The 22481-nt window shown below is 47.8% G+C and overlaps 1 protein-coding gene across 1 annotated transcript in view; it reads left to right on the forward strand.

Annotated features, from left to right (window-relative positions):
• NMNAT2 (nicotinamide nucleotide adenylyltransferase 2) overlaps positions 1–22481 on the forward strand; it is a 539474-nt gene that overhangs the window by 412819 nt on the left and 104174 nt on the right. Inside the window, exon 5 of the mRNA XM_069641406.1 lies at positions 20262–20391. Coding sequence (XP_069497507.1) covers positions 20262–20391 — 130 coding nt within the window. The remainder of the gene's footprint in view (positions 1–20261; positions 20392–22481) is intronic.

A 22481-nucleotide genomic window follows, 5' to 3' on the forward strand; every position in this document is an offset into this window, starting at 1 on the left:
ACACATATATAACTTCTTTATGTCTGCCTCCCATCCAAGAATGTATTGTCATGATCTTGAATCCCTGAGGCCTGTGGGTTAGTGGTGCAATACCAGAACATAGATAGATAGATAGATAGATAGATAGATAGATAGATAGATAGATAGATAGATAGATAGATAGATAGATAGATAGATAGAATCTATCTGCAACCTTTCCTCATCACCCTCATAGCCATCCAAGACCGAGTGCTCAACTGGATTGCTGTCTATCTGTTAAACCAATCTTTCTCAATCTCTTGAAATTATGCCACCTCCTCTCCTGATTGTGGGAGTCCCCCAAGGCTCTGTACATAGACTGCTCTTGTTCACCCTGTACTCGTCTTCTCTCTGCCCACTGATCTCCTCCTTTGGCTCTCTTATCACCTATTTTCCAATGACAGCCAAATCTTCTTTCCCTTTTCTCACTTTGACCCTTGAACTCTTGTCCCGCATTTCTGACTGTCTCTTTCCCGTTCATTACTTTAACGCATCATGCTCATCTCACCCAAAATCTAAGCACTCTATCTTCTTTCTTCAACTGCCCCACCCCTCCTTCGTACCACCATGTCATAGCCCCTGATCTCCCTACGCCACCTCTCACGGCTCACAGCCTAGCGGTCATCCCTGACAGTAACATTCATCTCCAGTAATTAATCACTGCAACTGCTAGGATGGCCAAAATGAACATCCCTAACATCTGCAATATCTGTCTTTTCTACTAAAACCTTGATATCTGCCCTTGTTCTTTTTTGACGAGACTATTGCTCCAGCCTCCTTCTGGGCCTTTCCCTTTGCTCCTTCACACCCCTCACCAAAGGTGAAGCAGAACATTGTGACGCGCATCCTCTATAACCTCCGCCGATCGTCCCATGTGGCCTAGCTGCCCATTTGAAATTGATCCTGCTTCAAATTCCGCCTCCTGGTCATACATCTATCCATTTATCTAGCTGTCCCGGGAGGATAGCTCAGCAGCAACGTGCTCGCCTTGGAAGCAAGGCAACAGGAAGCAACACAGGTTCGATCCCCGGGTCCGTGCTTAAAAACCTCTAGACAAAAAACAATTACGCAACTAAAAAACAAACAATTCCTGTAACAGCGCCTCGATGCCCGCGGGCTGTGTGAGCGCTTTAAAAATGCAAAAATAAATAAATATTTGGATAGCTTTGTCTCCCACACCTCACCCTATACAATCTTCACTCTCTAATAACAACCCATCTGTAGCCCTCCTCTACTGCTTTGCCTTCCTTCCCATTTGCACTAGTTTTCACTCCTATCACACTTCCGTTGGAACACCCCATCACCAGAATAAAACATCACCACCGTACAAGAGTTTAAATTGGCTAAACAGACACCTTAACATGGAAGGTGCACTCCTGCCATCACCCATCACCCAACATCATTATGCCCTGCTTACATTGTAATTCACTATACATATAGTACATTCCAATATACATCTGCTGTCTGCAAAATGTCTGTTAGAATGCATTGTCCCAATTCCATGCATCAGTGTGCCTCCTCCCTCATCTAGTCCTCTTACAACAATGGCTTCTATTCCTGCCAGTGTAAAACACACTTTTACAGGAATGCTTCATTCTGCATGACTACTATTGTAAAGTGTTTCTGATTGCACGACTGTTAGCAATCCTTAATAAATACGAAAGGTCAGGGTGCAAAATATATGCAAGAATCGAGTGAGCCACTCCAAGGACAGGCATAAAATGAATGTTCAATCTGTTGCCGAAAGGACGGATGCAAATAACCTCGCACATTCGCATGTGTGCGTGGCAATACATATCAATTTAGCAGTGCAAGCCCTCAAGGTTTTAAGAGTCTTTCTTGAAAGTGGTTTGAAAAATTCCAAATATCACTACTATGTGGTGACTGTTTTGCGAAATGGGATTTCCACGTCAGATAATCCAAAAGCCAAAATAATGAAACTTTTTGAACCCGGCCAAAGAGTGGCCCTAGGCATATATGTGGCTGGGTTTAGTCTTCTTGCCACTCATACTTCTTGTGTCACATTTTATTTACCAAAATTCATTCTTAAATCTATCTACATCATTATATGTGCTATGATCATTAACCGGCTATTCACACGTGTTGGGCCCACAGGCAATACATACTGCATTTTAGGCTCCAAATAATGCCAGTATCCTTTGTCCGTCAAAGTTTGGCATAGCAGGAGTGGAGTCTTTTTAAATAAAAACGCTAGCTCATGATACATAAATCAGAGAGTTAGAGCGCCAAGACATATGGGCCTCATCACGAGTTGGGCGGTAATCCCGGTGGTAATATCGCCGGGGCTATATACTGCCGAACCCCGTGTGCTATTAGCACCGGATCACGAGTTTGATGGAACGGTAAGTCCCCATTCCCCATTGGGCACATTCGGGAATTTCCCATTCGGTAATAGCACCGAAAATCGGCAAAATTGCTGCGAAATCGCTGCAGATTTTCCCCCAGCTCAGAGCTGGGGGTAAATACGCCAAGCACGTGATTTGGCGGACCCTTAAATGCGGCGGTAATAGCGTTACTGCCGCATTTAAGGGTTACGGCCAAACTCGTGATGAGGCCTATAGTATCACTATCATGATCCAATTATAAGGACATTTCACCAAACTGAGCCCCTGTGCTAGGCCCAGCCGACTGGAGTCCACAAGCCAGGCCTATGACAAAATCATATTTTATTGAACACAAAATAATTTTTACTTGGACACTTAAACAAGAACAAATACTTAGCACTGTCCTTTCTTCCCAGTTGCCAGTTCAAATGCTCGCCTTCAAAAAGTTCACAAAGATTTTGTGGCTAAGACCCCCCTAGCACTCAGAGTCTCTCCAAATCTTTTTCTTGCAGGGATCGTCCTTTGTCTAGTCTCCTGGTGCCTTTGTGATTCAATCAGCTCAGGCCCCTCCTGCAGGATCTGTAGACATTTGTGGGTCTCCACCATGCATTACAAATGCAGATGAAATTATGCTTCAACTAGTAGGCGGAGCACTAAGGTCCTCTGACCCTACATTTCACAGAGAGGTGCTCTTGAGAGTCTCATCACCTTCCACCCTGGGGTCCTGATGTCTACTCTCTGCTTCTTCTTCCTAATTCTCCTCTGGACCTGGTCCTCATTGATGCACTGCAGTTTGCTCGCTCCTCCTTCCATTGTGGGTCGGAAAGCACTTCAGATCAGGATCAAATCTCCTCCTTATTCCGTGGGCGTTGTGCGCCTCCTTGCTCCTTCCTATTCTCACGGCTCCTGGACTCACTATTTCGGTTTATTTCCTCTTGGACCCAGACTCCTCCTGCTGCACCCTCCCTGCCCACACCTTAAGCTCTCCATCTGCCACCTGATGTTAACCTCCTGCCACCACCTCTTTATCTTCTCCTCCTGCCCCTGCCTTCTGTCTGGTCTCCTGCCACCACCTTGTGCTCTCTTCCTGCCACCTGATGTTCACTCTTGCCACCTCTTTATCCACTCTCTTCTGCCGCCTGATGGTCACTTCCTACCCCCTCCTCTGTATGCACTCCTCCTGTTACCCCTTGATGCCCTCCTTTTCCTCCTCGTGCCTCCAGTTTCCTCTGCACCATCTTCTATTCCTTCAACACCATTCTTGCAGTGCTGCAGCACCAACTCACTCAACATTCCTCCAAACACCCATGTCTTGCTACTACCTCGCTTGGGCTTCGTTGAAGTTTTTCCACCCAGGGTTTTTTAATGATTCTCTGTAGCAGTTTTGTATGAATAATGTTTCATAAACTTTGTCTTTCTTCACTGGTGGATGCGGCTTTGCAGGCCATTGGTAAGCAACACCGGGGAAGCTATGGATGTATAGAGTGCTTTTGCTAAAGTGCTGTACATTAACAATACAAAACAGTATATGAAGAGCGTGAATGATGGGTATTAACTAAAAACCTGGGTACAAAAGAATCAATTATTGGCGAAAACAGACAAAAGATGAGCTTTTGTGCGAGAGTAAAAAATATGTAGAGAAGCCGAGGAACAGTTGGATACAGAACAGAACAGAAAAAACGCAAAGGAGAATATAGAGAGATCGAGGAGGCAAGATAGAGTGGGAAAAGATCATGGATGCACTTGTAGACAATGGAGAATAAGTGAAATCGAAGGTGAGAATCGAGCGAGAGAAAGGAAATAGAAAGGTGAGAAGAAGAAATAGACCATGATGAAAGCGAGAAGCGAAGACAAATAGCAGCATTATAGACAGAGCGAAAGGGAGTGAGGTTGGAAGCGGTAAAACCAAACAAAAGCACAACAGAGTAGTCGAGGCATGAGAAAATAAGGGATATAATGAGGAGTTTAGTAGCTTGGAATGATAGAAAGGGGTGAGCACGACAGGTGTTTAAAAGATAAAAGCAACAGGTATGAGCAGTGTTGAAAATGTGTGAAAAGAAAGCGAGAGGAAACTCAAAAGTGACACCCAGATTATGAGCAGAGGAGGAGAAATAAAGTAAGGAAGGGGGAAAGGAAAGAGCAGCCGGAGTTAGAGAAGTTGGGAAGTGTGGTAGCTGGAAAAAAGAGGCCTTCAATTTTTGTAAGATTGAGGTAAAAGAACTGAGAGTGCATCTAGGACTGGACAAAAGATAGACCGTAGTATGAAGAGAGTCAGTGAAGGATGAAAAGGAAAAGAAGATCCAGGAATCATCTGCATGGAAGTGACATGAAAGATTAAAAGGTTTGATGAGAGTAGAAAGAAGGATAGTATATAGAGAAAAGTTCAGGGGGGCAAGTCAGTGCATTGAGGAACACCATAAAGAAGAGGCCAAGAAGAAAAGAGGTGTGCAGCCCAAGATACAGAATAGGTTTACTCAGAGAGATAGGAGCAAAACCGCTGGAGAATAGGTTCAGATAGCTGTAAGGTAGCAGAACGAGAGAGATGTGACACATGTGTCATATTTGTTTTGGTCTATAAGCATTTATTTATATATTTATGTGTATTCATGCAAGAGAAAGATTGTTAGGGAAAGGCCTAACTATCCCTAACCACTAAAAGGGGTTGTCCTGCCTCAACAAGAAGAATACTGTGGACCAGGTCGGGATGTCTGTCAAACAAAAAATGTCCACCTTCCTGTGTCTTATCCTATTTCCATCCCTTACACTTTCAAGCTAAACTAAAGGAAAAGCAGGTGCCTTCTTAATGCCAGGCAGAGGGCTCTCCAGTTCTGGATGTTGACACCAAGATGCAGTTCTTCTGCGATAGAATGTATATAGTTCACTGTTCATTCAAATTAAAGATAGCCCAGTTCTGGACCCAGCTCTACTGGGGGAACCTCTTCCTGGGTTCCCGGTTCCACTCAAAAGAATATCCCTTAGCAAGCCTCTGGGCAATTCTTCTCCCCCCCCAAGTCCGTAGCACACATAAAATGATCCTTTTCAGTCTCTGGTTCACTAACCTGCCAGACCTCACCATAGACGTTACCAACAATGTATCAAGTCTGGTTTATTCGCCTTTCAGACTTGATTTGCACAACTTCTGCTTCAATGATTTTAGTGCATTGGGCTACGGCCCACTGGTTACAATTCTCTTTGACTTGCAGTGGGTCCTTGACTCTTATGCACTCCACTGGTGGACTTTGGCCACTCTCTTCTGGGTCCCAGACCCTGATCCCTTGGCTTGGCGTGAGCCTTGTCCCTTCGTTCCCCAAGTGTCCACATGGACAGACTGGCATTCTCCCTTGCCAGGTACTGTTCCACCTATGTGTACTCTCGATGTTTGTCTTTGCTCGTATGCCTCTTCTATTTTGTTGTGTCCCTCGGGACATGGCTATCTGCTTCATCTAGCTTGGATTACATTGAAGATTCTCTTTCTCACCACCTTGTGCTCTTCAGATTGTTCTGATTGTGTTTATAAAGTTTGTACCTATTTGTCTGCTTTCTTTTCCATCCCATTGCAATCTTTGGGGTGTTTTTTATCAAGTTTGCCAGGTTTGTTTTATGTCGCACAGCATCCCTTTCATCCCCTTGTGCTCTTCAGGATGTTCTTATTGGGTTTCTAAAGTTTGTATTATGTTGCTCAGGATCCATTTCATCCCCTTGGGCTTCTCGGTACATTTGTATGAGCATCCTGAGCTGCTATTATGCCCCCTGACCAGTCCGGCCCTTTCCCTATCTTTGGGAACTCTTGGGGTGGCCTCCGGTCTCTCTGTAACTGAAGCGAAGCTTCTACGCTCCTGCTGCGCTCAGCAGGCTCTTTCTCGCTTCTCTGCAGCTCCATCATCTCTCCTTCATCTTCAGGCTGCCATCTTCGCTGTTCTTGCTCAGTCTTCGCTGGTTTGGCTTTCTGCGTCTCTACCACCAATCAGGTCCACCTTGCTAAGTTCTCTCAGCTACCTGTGGCAGTCCATGTCCCAGCCTCCAGTCTTTGGATTCCTCGGAACGGGACCGGCGTCTCCTTCCCTGCTCTTCCAGGGCTGGTTGTTGGACCCGGCACCAGCATCGATTTTCCTCGAGGGCTGGATGCTCATGGGCTGGCATATTCAGGGAGGCCTAGACCCTTTGGAAATGAGTTCTCCTGGGCCTCTCCCAGTCCTTAGCACTTCACCAGCATGCCAAGGTTCCCCTATTTTCTGGCAGAGCCCCTGGTCCACAGCCTTCTCTCCTTCAGCATATGCTCCATGCTTATTGCTCCTCCATGGAGGCCCTGACAACACTTCCTGGTTTCCCTCCACTATTTCTACTGTAGATGGACCAATAAGAAACCAGCAACCACTAGACTGTTCCTTGTGTTTCTTAAGGGTGATCCTCATGCTTCTGCACATCTCCCTTATCACAGTATTGATCTTCCGGCTCCCTTATGGGTTAATGAAGTGCCTCCCCATCAGAGTACTTAGATGGGGTATGCTAGGATGGGTCTCCCTCTTCCTCGCCCCAGTCTTGTTAAAGATGTCCTCTGCTAAACCATAACCAATAGTGGTGTGGGGGACCAGACAGACTTGAGTGGGGGTTAAGGAAGGTGGGGACACCAAAGGGGTGAGTGAATACTGCGTTCTCATAGGGCCACTGTCACCAATCCCATGAAGAGTTTCCCTCCCCATGAGATCCACCCACTGAGTACCACCCCCCAGGAGGACTACCGGGTAGCAGCCTTACCACACTGGCCTGATGGAAAGGGGCTCCTCCCATGGAAGAAGTGACGATACCCTGGGATTCATCACATAGCCCAAGAGAGGCATAGATAGATCTAATGGGATAAGTATCGAGGATAGTTTTACATGACGGACAGCGAGAAGGGAGTTAGAGATGTGAAGAGAAGTTTTAGTGGACAAGATCAGAAACCTGACTGAAAAGGGGAAGAACTGATTGCAGATTCAATAAGGAAGAAACCAGTGTTTAGACAACGCACATTAGTAGCTTAGAAAGGAAAGGAAGAAGAAAAATTAGTGGAAATTCCCTAGGAGGGTGGGATCAAGAGATGGATTTTTTCTTATAGGAATAATCATTGTGTGCATGAATGAGGAAGCAAAAAAGCATGTGCAGAGGAAAATGTTGAGAAGACAAGTGATGTAAAGAATGAGTTTGGGGTATATAGATGAAATCAGGAAAGATGGAATTGGGTCAAGAGGAGTGGCTTTTGGGAGAGCACAAGTTAGGAAACAGGCAGCGTCTGAGTAACGAGAGAGAGGAGATAGATCAGTATGAGATGCGATTGGGGTAATGGAAGACCATCGAGTAGAAACCTTGGAAGTGAAATCATGCCATTCATGTAATTGGTTATTTATTACGCACTTAATACCGAGAGGTTTCTAAGTACGGACCCGGGGATCGGACCTGTGTTGCTCCTCGTCGTCTTGCTTCCAAGACGAGCGCGTTGCTCCTGAGCTATCCTCCCAAGACAAATAGTCAGCAAAAACAGACGAAGAGAGAGGGGAGGTCAAGGAAGGGATGTGGTGGGGGAAAAGAATATTGGTAAGGAGTTGGAATAGATTTTGAGGATGATGTGAGAGAGAAATGGCAAAGCCAGAGTAGCGATGTTTCTAGCTGGAAGCAAAGAGGACTTATAGGAAGAGTAGCAAGATCACTAGAGGATTGGTGTTTCTTCCAGCAACGCTTTGCTGTGCAGAAAGAAGTCTGAAATGCAAGGAGAGAAGGAGAAAGCCAGGATAGACTGGGGAAAAAGGTTGAAGAGGAACGAGCGAATCAAGTGTAGAAAGACGATTAGTGTGAAGAATAGAGGCAGCTTGATCAGAGGAAAGAAGTCACTGAGAGAGAGAAGCAAAGGATGGAGAGCAGAGAGGAAAGAAGAAGGTTTGAAAGAGCATAGGCTGTGATGGGAGAAGACAGAAAAGGAGGGAGTAAAGTGAGGAGGGGAGAACAAGGAAAGGAGTAATATGAGAAGCTGTTCACGTCAAAATTACACCTTGACGAATGTGACATATTGAAATGAAAACAAAATGCCTTGAAATGAGGAAGGCATTCATTGAGATGACTATAACATGCAATGGAATAAATATGACACCCATTGAAATGAATATGCCACACAAAATTAATGTGACACACATTGAAGTGAATATAACATGCATCGGAATGAATAAGGCATGCATTGAAATGAATATGACGCCAATCAAAATAAACATGACACACGTTGAAGTGAATATGACATGCAAGGTAATGTATATGACACCCATTGAAATGAATATGACACACATTGAAGTGAATGTAACATGCATTGAAATGAAAATAACATGCATTGGAATGAAAAAGACATGCATTGAAATTAATAGGACATGCATTGAAATAAATATGATACATGTTCAAGTGAATATGACACATGTTGAAGTGAATAGGACATGCAATGGAATGAATATGAAACCCATTGAAATGAATATGAAATGCATTGAAGTGAATGTAACATGCATTGAAATTAATATAACATGCATTGGAATGAATAAGACATTACCTCCACGTCCCTCTTCCTTGTTGCAGTACTTACCTTTGAGCACATTCCGTGCTCACTGGAACTCTTTTCTTTTCAAGCTGGACTTCTCTGGGCCCTCCCCTCTCAGGAGGTATAACCTCCCAACCAACCAGCCCACGTGAGTTCTTTCGCTCCAGACTGAACTGATGGATCCTCTCTGTGCTGGGCACGAGGGGCAACGGCTGGCGGCCTACACTCTGCGACTCCTCTCTGGGGCTTGGAGGTGGCCTGAGTGTCAGGATGCCTGCCGGGACCCTGCAGGGCTGTGGGGTCCAGCGGATGGAGTCCAATAGCTGAGGGCAAGTGGGATGTGCCCGTCAGGCTCCGAGAATTGGTCGTTCTACTGACTTAGAGCTGGGGGGGGGTTCTGTGCCCCTGCCTGAGGATCAGTAAGTTTGCAAGAGCAAGTGGTGGAGCCTCCAGGTCTCCCGCGGTCACTGCCGAGCTTCTTCATACCTGGTCGGAGTTCAGGTGTACCCTTACTTGGACCAAAGGTTGATCAAGGCCCGGTCCCGGCTCCAGGTGTTGGCCCATCTTCGACTTTTCTGTCGGGCCCTGCACAGGTGAGGTTTCTTGATCAATCTTCTGAAATCTCATTTGTCCCCTCCTCGCACTCTACAGTTCATCAGTGCACAGTTCTGCACCAGGGAGGGTCTGTTTCAGCTCCCACTGGACAGGACACATAGCTCCTTTCATTTTGTGGTCCCCTGGGCGCAGCTGCATTTGAGACCGTTGGTGCGTCATCTTCTGTTCCATTGATAGCCGGCATCCCTTCACTTCAACTGTCTAATCCCGGTGGCATCTACCCTCTGGACGTGCCTCCCGTGGTGGTTGGTCCGGTCCCATTTCCGGAGAGGTTTGCCCTTATCCCCGAGCTTGCCGATCATTCTTACCAGCGATGCCAGCAGCTTGGGCAGAGGGGGGGGTGACTTTCCTGGACTTTTCTCATCAGGCAAGGTGGTCTTTTCAGGACCAGAAGAGGTCCTCCAATTGAAACAAGTTGGTGGCCGTTCTAAGGGCTTTGGTGGTCTTCAGGTCTTCGATCCAGGAGTAGGATGTTTTGGTTCGTACAGACAACACCTTGGCTCTGGTTTACATCAACCATAAGGGGCGTACAGGGTCCGGCTCCCTGGAAAATCTAGCTTTGTCTATTGGGACCTGCGCTGAGGCATACCTAGTCTCCTTGAGAGCAGTCCATATCTGGGGGTGGACAATGTGACTGAGGACGAAGAGACATCTCCCCTGAGACTGGAAACACCCTTCTGAGACATCTTCCCTGAGACTGGAAACCCCCGTCTGAGCTGGTCCGGAGTTTTTTGGGAGGTGTGTCGGCGGTTTGGGCATCAATTGGTGGACCACTTTGCCTCCCCCTGCAACTGTCAACTTCCCCGATTTTGCTTGAGGACTCCATCCCCTGGGGCCTGGGAGAGAGGACACTCTTTCCTTGGCTTTCCCCCAGAGCTTCTTTATGCCTTTCCTCCAATTCCCCTGATTCCAAAGGACATCAGCAGAATCGGACCGTTTCAGGGGTATTTATCCTGGTAATCCCTTAATGCTGGGCAGCCCGCAGGAGTTATTTATTACAAATCCCATGCATGTATACACTGGAGGGCGTTACACTTTACCAGGCACACAGGAAATCCTTGTTGGGCTGTTATCATGAGCATTGTAGAAACTAATGGGCCCTGCTTGGTAGACCCTTTCGACAATACATGGTGGGCAGTCCGTGGGGACTCTTCCACACCCTCTCCACTTCTAATCCACTTTTTACAGTCAAAACTGTCCGTGGGAGAGGGGATGGGGAGGGGGCAGGGAGGGAAGTCATTACCTCTAGGCCTGAAGAAAGAAGAGTACGGTGCATTCACGGGAAAGCTCTGCAGCTTTCATTTCACTGCAATATGATTGGTTGACTATGTCAAGTGCTTTTCAGCATGCGTTATTCTTACAATTCAGACCACCTTATCCATTCCAGTGCATGCTACATGGTACATTAATTTCAATCAGTGATTTAACAATGTCAACCGAGGTTACATTAATTTCAGTGCATGGCAAGCCATTTAAATGCATCTTTACATTAATTTCAATCAGTGTTCTATTCATATCTATCGATGTTATATTAATTTCAGTGGGTATCATATTTATTTCAATGCATGTCCTGTCCCATTAATTTCAATGCATGCTCAGATTACTTACTGGTAATCTTCATTAGTCCTAGTCTTCCTCTCCTCATCCCAATACTTACCTTTGAATAAGTTGCATGCTCATTGTAACTCTTTTCTTTTCAAGCTGGCCTCCTCTGATCCCTCCCCTCCCAGGAGGTATAACCTCCCAACCAACCAGCCCACAGCAGTAATCCAAAGCCCAGGCATGGGAACCTTTCGCCAACGGGCGTGCGGGAAGAGAAGTATGTACAGAGACGAGGAGGAGTAGGACTAGGAGTAATGAAGATTACCACTAAGTAATCCAGGCATTACGCCTGCTCGGAGTGCTACATTGTCTCCGATCACAGGCTCTGGCGCGAGCATACAGCAGTAGGTGCGCGTCTGGATGCGAACCGGGTGGCTGCTGCAACAATTGTATCAAGGCAGATCCAGTGAGGTGCGTGGGGGCAGACCATCGCAGCCTTGAATATGGATATCCATATAAGCGGAATGACAGAACGGTCGCCCGCCTGGAAACAGAGTTGAGCGTACACTTCCAAGACCCTCATTGGGAAGCAGGAACTGCGGCCAATACATGGAGAAGAGTCTAGCCTTACAGGGATGCCTGGACCAGCACTGGTCATGTAGACATCAATGATGTGCCTATATAAAGCGGATTGACACGGTGGACATTAAGAAACTGTCGATTGGGCCCCCCATGATTAAGGGCTGCGCATAGTGCTTATAGAGGCAAAGGGAAGGCGGCACCCTCTTGCCCACGCAGGAGGTAAAGAGGGGGGCACAGCGAGGTGGAGAGCTCTGCAATTACCACCTATGCGAGGGGTGAAACAGTGATCTGGCGGGGCTCACGGCTAACACACGCTGGGCCAGTGCTTGTACTCGGAGAGATCCATAAGAACTCGGGTGTTTGCCCACGGAATCAGACCTGCAGTGGCTGGGGCTCACTGTTTGAGCAGACTGAAGTGCCCAAGCACAACTACGTGGGAGGACACAGTCCACTCTGGGAGCAGATCTAGCAATTCAGGGGTTCCCTTAACACAGAAAACCCGGGCCCGGGCACCAAAAACAGCCTAACCTAACAAAGGCCAGAGCCCACACGTTGCGGAGCTTACACACACTGCCCTGATGCACCGAGATGACTAACAAACTGCCCAGAATGAAGGGAAAGCAACCCACGCTCGAGGAATACTCCAGGACCCCGCCAGGGGCAGAAGGGGCCAGGAGCAAAGACAAAACCCTCGCTGGAAGCACGGACACCATGGGCAAAGATCAGGAGATCCTCATCACAATTGCTGACCTAAAAGTGTCTTGGGAAACCAAACTAGGACTGGCCATGAATGAGCTGAAGGCAGCATTAGAGCTCAAAGTCAGGGCAGTACAAGAGGAGGTGAATCTCCTCCGGCAAGACGTCAGAGCACTGGCAGAACGCACAGGGGACCCAGAAAAAGAGGTTGCCCCGAATACAGTGGCGTGTGCTGCCCACATATCTGAACTTCATGCTCTAGTACAACGCATGGGCAACTTGGAAAGCAGGGCGGAGGAGGCGGAAGGACGCACCCGAAAGAATAATCCAGAAGGAAGACAGCGCAGATAAGTAATATGCGACTGTGGCACCCACGATGTTGCAGTCTAAGACATTGGGACTTGAATATAGTACTGGATATAGCCTGCAGGAGGCGTGTGACTAGGGCTACACACATGGGCATGATCCTTGAGTACGGGAAACTTAGCTAATGTCATAGGAGCCTAAAGGAACTAGCCCTCACACCCCCACAGCGAATAGATTAGTTGGGTCCCCGGAAGACCGGTGATACCCTGCCAGGTTCCTGTCCTCGGCATCCCGAGGCAGGTCCAAATGCGGGGGAGCCTGACATCCAGGGATGGATCTGGGCACTGTTTGGGGTTGGGTAGTGGAGGTGGGTGGATCAGGGGTTGTGTGCAGTGGTTGACAGTTGTGTAGGTGGGGAGCGGGGATTAGCTGAAATTTTTTGTTGGAAGTGGGAGGGGAATGAGCCAAATCTTGTGTCAAATCAGACAGTAGGGGAAACTGGGAGGGGAGGCGGGATATCCCACAGATGGCGTCGGGTAGCCTTAGAGTGGTGACCTGGAACGTGAGGGGCCTCAACAGCTGTTTGAAGCGTAATAAAGTAATGATGTACCTAAGAAGTATGAGGATTGACATAGCATTATTACAGGAAACCCACCTTACTAGGGAGAAACTGGAGGTGGTGAAGAGAAAGTGGAGAGGGAGTACCACGGGAGCCACATACTCAGCTTACGCGAGGGGAGTTATCACATGGGTGGCACCGCATGTACCATTTCAGCTGATTCAGTCCACAATGGACCCAGAAGGCAGAATGATAGTGGTGCGGGGGATGCTGGAAAACCGGGAAGTGAGAATTATAAACTTATACACCCCTAACCAAGATACAGCGGCTTATTTTAGGACCCTATATGGCAAAACTAGCCCCCTATTGGGCGGCGCGATCCTATGGGCAGGGGACTTTAACTGTACATTAAATCCTAAAATAGACAGATCAGATGGTAAACCAGACAAACCCACTCCGGCCGCAAAGGCGTTACAGGCCCTGCTGAGAGATTTGGGACTCGAAGATGTCTGGAGGCAGCTACACCCAGCAGATAGGCAGTACTCACATTATGCGGCCCCACATAACCTGCACACGAGGCTGGATTATATGTTTGCTGCTGCTGAGTTGGTAGGAGAAATGACGGGTGCAGAGAATAAGGCCAGAGTGCTCTCGGACCACTCCCCCTTGGTCCTGCAGTGGCAACACCAGCCCCCTAGAGCATGAATCCTGACGTGGAAACTCAGAGCTGAGGTCCTGCAGGACTCGGGATTCCGGGAGGACCTGAGGGAGGCGATCACTGAGTATTTCGACACTAACACCGGAAGCGTTCAATCGGTGGGAACCTTATGGGAGGCATTCAAAGTAGTAGTGTGGGGCGTAGCCATATCAAAATCCAGAGGGCTCCAAGGGGGCATAGAACGGGAGTTGCAAGAAACGGAGAAGGAGTTGGAAGACATAATGCGTAAGGGGGGCACCTCACAGGAGGATGAGGTAAGGATGAAGCTGCTACAACAAGCCAGCAGTGAGCACTGGGATAGGTTATGTAAGTTGAGCTACAAGAAATACGTCGAAAGATAGCACGCGGGAGGAGACAAGCCGGGCAGATTGCTGGCCTGGTTATATAAAAATGAAACATCACAACCAGTGATCAGGGAAATCAGAGGGGACGAGGGCCAGATCTGGGATACCCAGGAGGGAGTAAATAAAGAGTTCCTTAGATACTACAAACGTCTTTATGGGGACGCAGGGGAAGAAATGGATCAAGAGATTCAGGAAACATTAGAAGACATAGGCTTGCCCAAATTAGACGATCAGGAGCGGGCAAACCTGGACGCCCCAATCACCTCAGAAGAATTAGAGATAGTGATTCAGCACCTGCCCACATGCAAAGCCACAGGGTCGGACGGGCTCCCCAGCTAATTCTATAAAACATACAAACAAGAGTTGCTACCCCCACTGCTGGCAATGCTTAATGAGGCGTTTCAGCACGGTAGGTTGCCAGAGTCCATACGGGAGGCGGTGATCATCCGCTCTTAAAACCAGGTAAGCCAAGCACAGACTACGGGTCATACAGACCCTATTGATGCTTAATCAGGACAGCAAAATCCTCACAGCAGTGCTGGCAAACAGGCTTAAGCGAGTCATCGGTAAACTGATACACCCTGACCAAACATGCTACGACCCTGGCAGGAACATAACCGACAATCATAGGAAACTTCACCACATTATCGAGACCAAACAGAGAAGGACCCCGGTGAACTGGTAATTGTCTCGCTGGATGCCATAAAGGCCTTCGACTCAGTGAGATGGCCTTGGTTGCTAGCGGCTCTGAGAGAATATGGGATGGGGCCGGGGTATCTGAGGTGGGTCAAAATGTTATACAGTTCCCCAATTGCAAGTGTCAAAACGGGTGCTACAATCTCTGATAAATGACAACTCAGCAGGGGCACTAGACAGGGTTGCCCCTGGTCGCCCATGCGGTATATCCTTGCGTTGGAGCCATTGGCAGTCTGCCTCAGACAACAATACGGGGAGATAGGGATCCACATTGCGGTTCACATCTCATATCATTGTATGCCGATGATATACTATTATATCTGCGCTTCCCAGAGGAAAACCTACAATATGTCCTGGAGGTGATGGAACGATACGCTACCCTCTCGGGCATAGCTGTAAACCCCAAGAAATCTAGCATGTTCCCCCTGGGGAGGTACAGACGCGCCCTACCGAGGAGCCTACCAGTCTTGCCAATACCCTGGCGAACCGAGACGTTCCGATACTTAGGTATTGATATATACCACACGACGGGAGAGGAACAGAAGAACACAAACACAATACGGAAAAGGTAGTTGAAGGTATTGAGAATAGCATGGGATTTTGGTCCAGACTACCCCTGGCCATGATGGGTAGAGCGGCTCTGATTAAGATGGAAGTCCTGCCCAAATTGTTACACTTTTTTGTAAACATCCTATATGTGATCCCCAAATGCTTTTTTGTCAAACTCCACAGCCTGCGCAGGGGTTTCATATGGCACAATTCCAGGAACAGAGTGGCCCTCTGGAAACTACAAAACTCGTGTGACATGGGGGGGTATAAACCTGCCGAATTTTGAGTTATACTACTTGGCGGGACCGCTGCAATATGTGGCCAGGTGGTTGTCTGAAGAAGAAACGGCTGAAGCCAGGCTGCTGTGTAAGGACCCTGCTCCCTTCTTCCTTAGAGAGACAGTGCGGTTGCCTAAACCAAAGGTGCTAGGAATGGCGAGACTGTTGGTGCTTGGCTGGGAAATGTGGCGCAGAGCATGGCAAATTGTGGGAAACCCAGCCCCATTCTCCCTACAGGTGCCGCTAGTGGCGCTATGCGGGGGGGACTCCCTCCCAAATGATGAAAGGGGTCCGAAATGATAAAAGAACCGATGGGCCTGGTTACCCTTGGAGATATATGGCAGGAGGGGGCGGCATTGGACTTTCAGAGGCTAATGGAGGACACCGGGGTGCAAAAAGGCCAACACATTACTTATTCCAGAATTATTAAACGTGTGTGAGAAAGCTGGCCTGAGACAGTGCTTGCGGAAAACCTCGATGCAACCATCGAGACGATGTATGATATCTCGGAGGGTGGGCATGAAATATCTCGCCTATATGAGCTACTGGGGACTAGGGTGGGAAAGGAGCTGCTCCAACTGAGGTGAGACTGGGAAGAGGAGGTGGGAGAACCCATGTCGGATGGGCAATGGGACAGAGCCCAAAGGTATCATAAGAAGGTGTCCCGAAATGTGAGGCTTCAGCAGATTCAATTATATGTCACTCATAGAGCATATATGACCCCCAGTAAAATGCCAGGTTTGGAGGCTCGATGGTACAGAAATGCCCTCAGTGCGGGGAGGAGGAAGCTGGGGTTCTACACATGTTTTGGGTTTGCCCGGAGGTGGGAAGGTTTTGGACAGAGCTGAAGATACGCTTAGCGGGAAAAGGGATTACGCTGGAGGTGGAGTCAGCTTGGGCATGCATGCTTGGGGGTTTTACCAGACCACGCAACCTGAAGCACATCAGTAAGATGAAAGACTTGGCCTACATCCTGGCCAAACGGAGAATTGCAATGTGCTGGAAAGCAGCCCAACGGCCTAGAATTGAGATGTGGCGGGCAGGCCTCATGAAGTGGGCAGAGGCAGAAACAGCTGCCTGGTATGAAGCTCTCAGCAGGGGGGGAGGAGGTGGGACCCCTAATAGCATGGAGACAATTGGTGGCCTCGATGGGAGGACCCTCCCAGGCCGACCATAGTGATAATGATATGGAAGAGATAATGGAAGTAGACATGCCTGTAGATAAGCAGGACGATGACATGGAAACAGGGGCTCGAGTTAAAGGGGCAGGAGGGGGGAGGACCGAAACGCATACTTTGTAATGTAATGTTGTGAAGCTTAAACACAGATGTCCTCATTGTTTGTAATGTTTGGAGTGTTGCTTATAAAATAATAAAAATTATTTAAAAAAAAAAAAGTACTCCAGGCATTACATCCACGTCCTTCTACTCGTCCCAGTACTTACCTTTGAGTTTTACCAAAGAAGAAAAAGGGAGGACGGCCATGCCCACCACGAAAGACAGACACCAAGGGTAAAGAGAAACCCACCCAACACCAATTTATTGAAGCTACAGCAAAAAGCAAAAGTCAGACCAACCATGACTCCTGCCACCACCTTAACCAGACACTGCCTCCAGAACACCCACACCAAAGAAAGTAGACCGGGGCCCCTCCACGTTGAGTTGGTAATGCTCAATGATTCCTACACTAACGCTTCCTCCAGACAGACTCTCACCGACATCCTCTGTGTGGTTCACACTCCAGACCTATGAACCCCTCATATGATCTCTGTTCTCTCTCCTTTCTCCTCCTCTCCCATTAATGGCGGCCCCCAATGCAAGGTTCTCTTGGCCTTCTTCCACTTCTCCAGAGCTATCAATAATATCGATCAAAATGGTACCGTCATGGTCCAAACTTCCAGACCAAACTCCTCCTTCTTGATAGGTGTCTCCCACATCTTATCAACTTCCTCCCTTCTACTACTACTCCTACCTCCACCCCGGCTCCTCTACCACCTCCTTCCTCCTCCTCTTCCTCCTCTCTGGCACCCCCTGCCACCTCCTCTCTGGCCACTATGCCACCACCTTCTACTGCCTCTGCCCACTCTCTGGCCCCTCTGCCACTTCCACTGGGTGTACCTCACTCCTGTCCCCCACCCCAGAAGTCTTTCAGAAGTGGCAACGTGCTCCACGTAGCTACTCTAAACTCTCACTCTGCTGTCAAACACTCCTCTGACATCTGCCACCTCCTCGAGACCTTGACCTTGATGTCCTCGCTCTCCCCGAGACATGGTTCACAGTCAGCTCTCTCACCGGTTCTGACACTCTCCTCCCTGAGGGCTACAAGATCCTCTCTGAGCCCAGAACCAATCGGCCTGGAAGTGGAGTGACTTTGATCTTTCTTGAATGGGTCCCTGCATCTGTCATTCCCATGCAATCATATTCCTTCTTTGAATGCTGGTCTGCAGGCTCTCCATCTCTCCTGGCCTCTCTCTAATTGGCCACCTGGCCAGGTCACACTCTTTTCTTGTCTTCTCTCAACTTCTCCTCCTCGGAGATCTCAACATCCACATGAATGCCTCTGACCCCACCTCTGCGCTCTTCCACAACCTTTGCTATTCTCTCTCCCTTTCTATTCTACCCTCTGGTCCGACACACTCCGCCGGACACATCTTGGATATTATCATCTCTGCAGACATTCCCCTCTCTAACCATCTCACTACTCCTCTCTCTTGGACTGACCACTTTCTGTTCTCCTCTGACTTGAAGCTTACTGTCCCCCAGGCAAAGTCCACCCCAGCACTGCCACCTTCCTTCTCTGTCATTCGGCCCATGAAGCGAGCGTCAGTGGCTGCCTTTGCCTCCACTTTCTCAGCTCCTCCTCCCACTGCTGACTCTGACACAGCCCTCTCCAACTTGTATCTTGCTATCTCCAACGCTCTGCACATCCTTGCCCCTGTCATGAGGATCTTGATGCAGCCTGCCCCTAAGTGCAACTCTTAGTATGACTCTCACCTGGCCGCTCTGAAACGCAAGTGCAGACCAGCCGAGGTGTATGTGGGGGGCTTCAGTCACATCCTCTGACAAACTGGCCTGCTGCCTGCTCCAGAGACAATACAGACTCTCCATCTTCTCCAAAAAGAGGGCCCACATTCAAGCCCGCGTCTCTGCAGCCTCTAACAGCATGTCTGAACCTTTCACAATTTGCAAGGAGCTGGCCAATCCAACTGCAGTCTCTACCTCTCCTGTACCTTCCCAGGACCTACATACAGCCCTGGCTTCTTACTTCTCCACTAAAACCCAGGACTTCCTGTCCTTGCTTTCCTCTTCCTCTCTCTCTCCCTTTACCTCTGTCAGGACCCCTTTGGCTGCCTCTCCCCCTCCTCTGCCTCTTTCCTCCCTTTCCCCAATAACACCTGATGATGTTTCTAGACAAGCCTGATCTATGAAAGTGTCTTCCAAACAGGTGCTCTCATGCTCCATCAGAACTATCAAGGACCACATTGCTTCGATCGCTCCGCCCTTGATCGATTTCTGCAATCATTCTTTCGCCACTGGATCTTTATCCTCTCTCCTCAAGCACTCCCTTGTGCACCCCCTTCTAAAAAAGCCTACCGACGATCCTTCCTGTCCTGTGAACTATCGCCTGATCTCCATCACTCTTTTTCTGGGAAAACACCTGGAAAAGCTGGCCATCTCCCAGCTAACCCTTCACACTGAATCTGTTGGTTGTCTCCATGACCATCAGTCTGGCTTCAGAGCAGCCAGAGGCATGGAGACTGCTCTTCTGAACACCCATGAAGATTTTCTCTCTAACCTTGACTCCAGCTCTATCGCTGTCCTCATCCTCGTCCTCCTTGACCTTTACTCTGCCTTTGATATGGTCAATCACTCCATCCTGATTAATCAACTGCCCAAGAACCTGGGCATTACTGATCAGGCACTGGCATGGCTGACCTCCTTCCTCTTGGACCAACCCTCCCAGGTCCAATTAGGGAGGAAGCCTCGGATAAAGACTTACAAGTTAAAGCTCTGGGCAAACACATGAGGAAACCATGAATAATGCTGGAAGGTCAGGATGCTCAGTGTTGGCTTGTGGGTTCTGGTGTGTGGCATCTGATGGTGTGGTTGTGTACCTGAATTGAACGTGGGAGTTCTGGTGTAGGTGTGTGAATTCAGATCTTCATCTTTATTTGTGTTTTTCTGTACACGTTTTTGACGGATTGTTTCTGCTCTCTTACTCTCTTCGTTCTGGTATGCGATATATTTTGCTTTCTGGTGTTAGGGAGGCTTGGAGGTGTGTGATCTTGTGTTTGTGTGTTGGTTTGCAGGTGGATGCATGGTTACTACTTGTGTGTTGGAGAATGCAAGGGTTTTGGTGCATGCCTTCTGTTTTTTGAGTGTTGCATAATGGGAGGCTGTGCTGGCATATACATGGATGGTTTCATAGATTTGTTAACATAATTCCACGCCTCTCCTTTGCAGCGAGTGACCGGGTGTATCCTTTCCAATGTGAACACGCCTTCTGTCACCCCAGTGGTCGGCCAGCCTCAGAATGAAACTCCTCAACCAGTCTACCAGAACAACAACATCGCCCTCACCAAGCCCACCGCAGGTGAGTGGCACCAGGCACACTGTGTTCGAGCCTTAATCCATGAAGGAAGGTGTAGCGGGGGAAGGTGAGGGGTGGTGTACATTCACATAAGCCCTTTGTTTAGCTGGTGTCTGGCCTGTCTCTGAGTACCGTGTTCAAGCAATACATTAACGAAAAGTCGAAAAGCACCCCCCACCACCAGGCCTTTAATGTGGGGCATTTGGACCAAGATGCTTTGGAAGGCTCTTTCTGTAGTTATACAGCCACTAACTAGGTCCTTCTCCTTGGTTAATATATACATACAAACCATGCTGTGTGACCGAACGAGAAACATTAACTGCAGTAATGCAGAAATCTTTCATGACCCACAAGGCCTCAATGGGAAAAGAACAGGTGAAGTTGTGCAGCGTCTCTTGATGTGTAAAATTTGCCACCCAGTCCCACAGTTTCACTTTGTTTTTTAACAGTGTTTTGAACACCTCTGGCCTGGTTCCTCTTGTAAAATTGGGGGACCAACCTATGTTTGAGAAGCATGTCTCATTCAAGGTGACATAGTCGTGATTGCTTTCCCTTTCGTAATTTGAGCCCATTACATTTAACAGCTTACACGTTGGACTATTTCTCACTTCATGTATAATATGCTCCTTTACATGAGGGCTTGGCTCATGAGGGGCATTAGTCCCAGCTCTAATCTCAGGTAGGCCATTGGTGTGGTAGGTGGGAGGCCCAGGAGCTTCCTCCAAAAGTATCCCTCCACCACATTTAGCCAAGTCAGGTCTCTCATAGCCAAGGCATCTAGACCATAAAGGATGGTAGGAGTGAAGCTCTGTTTTTATAACTTTAGGATCCCCTCCAGCAAGAACCCCACTATTTGGCAAATGTATTGATCAAACATGTAAGTTGTAGAGCCTTTCTCTTTTTACACTAGACTATGACATTATGTCCCCCCATCTGCCGATAGATCCACAACCAGGTAGGCATAACTGTCAATGTACTCCATCTTATGTGTGTTTATCTGGAAATTCACCCTAGCTATCCTGCTCCCTGACACGATCATCATCTTAGGCTTGCTCATGTTGATAGCTAGATCATTCTGGTTGGCATATTCTAGTAGAGGCTTAAATTTATTGTTCGCGCCTCTTATTGTGTGATGGAGCAAGACAGGATCATCTGCATACAGCAGGCTAGCTATGTGGTCGAGCAGATCTTCACGGGGCAACACATGCTCCCCAGTAGCTTAGCGGGAAGGTCAGCCAGGTAAAGGCAGAATAGCAGGGGAGCCAGGTTGTACCCTTGTCTAACACCCTGGTCTATTTCTTCCGGGGTGGACAAATCCCCCAAGCTGTTCAATCACACATATACACTGTTCCTAGTGTGTAGTCGGATCAGTATTCCTAATAGCCATTATGGGAACCCCCAATTTCTGAACTTTTACCACAGGAAATCCTGATTGATGGAATGGAACGCTGCACTGAAATCCACCCAGAATAAGTAAAGTGCCGGGTTACCCTTGGTTTTGGCTTTCCTGGGGTTATAGAATACCATCGATTTTGCAATAAAGAATGGTAGACCACAACTAAAAAATAGGGAGAAAAGAAAAAAACTCAACATTTTATCAAGTTCCTTGAGGTTTAATGCCAAACAAAACATATTTTGATCAATTGAATATCAATTAGATGCCTGCCTGCAATTAATTGGAGATTAGGTGAGTTGGCATGCACTGAGATGTCATTGCTTCTTTTACTTTTTATGTAAGCATGGCATCTGCCATAGAGGAATTTGGGAGTCAAATTAATAGGATCAACCTATTTTAGGAGAGTATCTTAATAGGTCAATTCAAACAATCAAAAAAAGCGACATTTAGGTACAAGGCACATCATATTGAACAATGGCATTTCTTCGGTGTGAAGCTAGTTGAATGATGTTATGTGGCTCTTGACATCATCTTGTTTAGGCCACCTGGGGATGTCAAGGGCCTTGTTTGATTTTGGAAGACGTAGCATTTATAAGTGAATATGGAATATCCAACATGCATAGTGTTAAAGTACCTTAGTTCAGATAAGACAGTGGTGGCGATTGCAATTTTTTATGAAAAGGAAAGCATTGGTAGA

Source organism: Ambystoma mexicanum, chromosome 1q (genome assembly GCF_040938575.1).
Source record: "Ambystoma mexicanum isolate Mex_15411 chromosome 1q, UKY_AmexF1_1, whole genome shotgun sequence".
NCBI lineage: Eukaryota > Metazoa > Chordata > Amphibia > Caudata > Ambystomatidae > Ambystoma > Ambystoma mexicanum.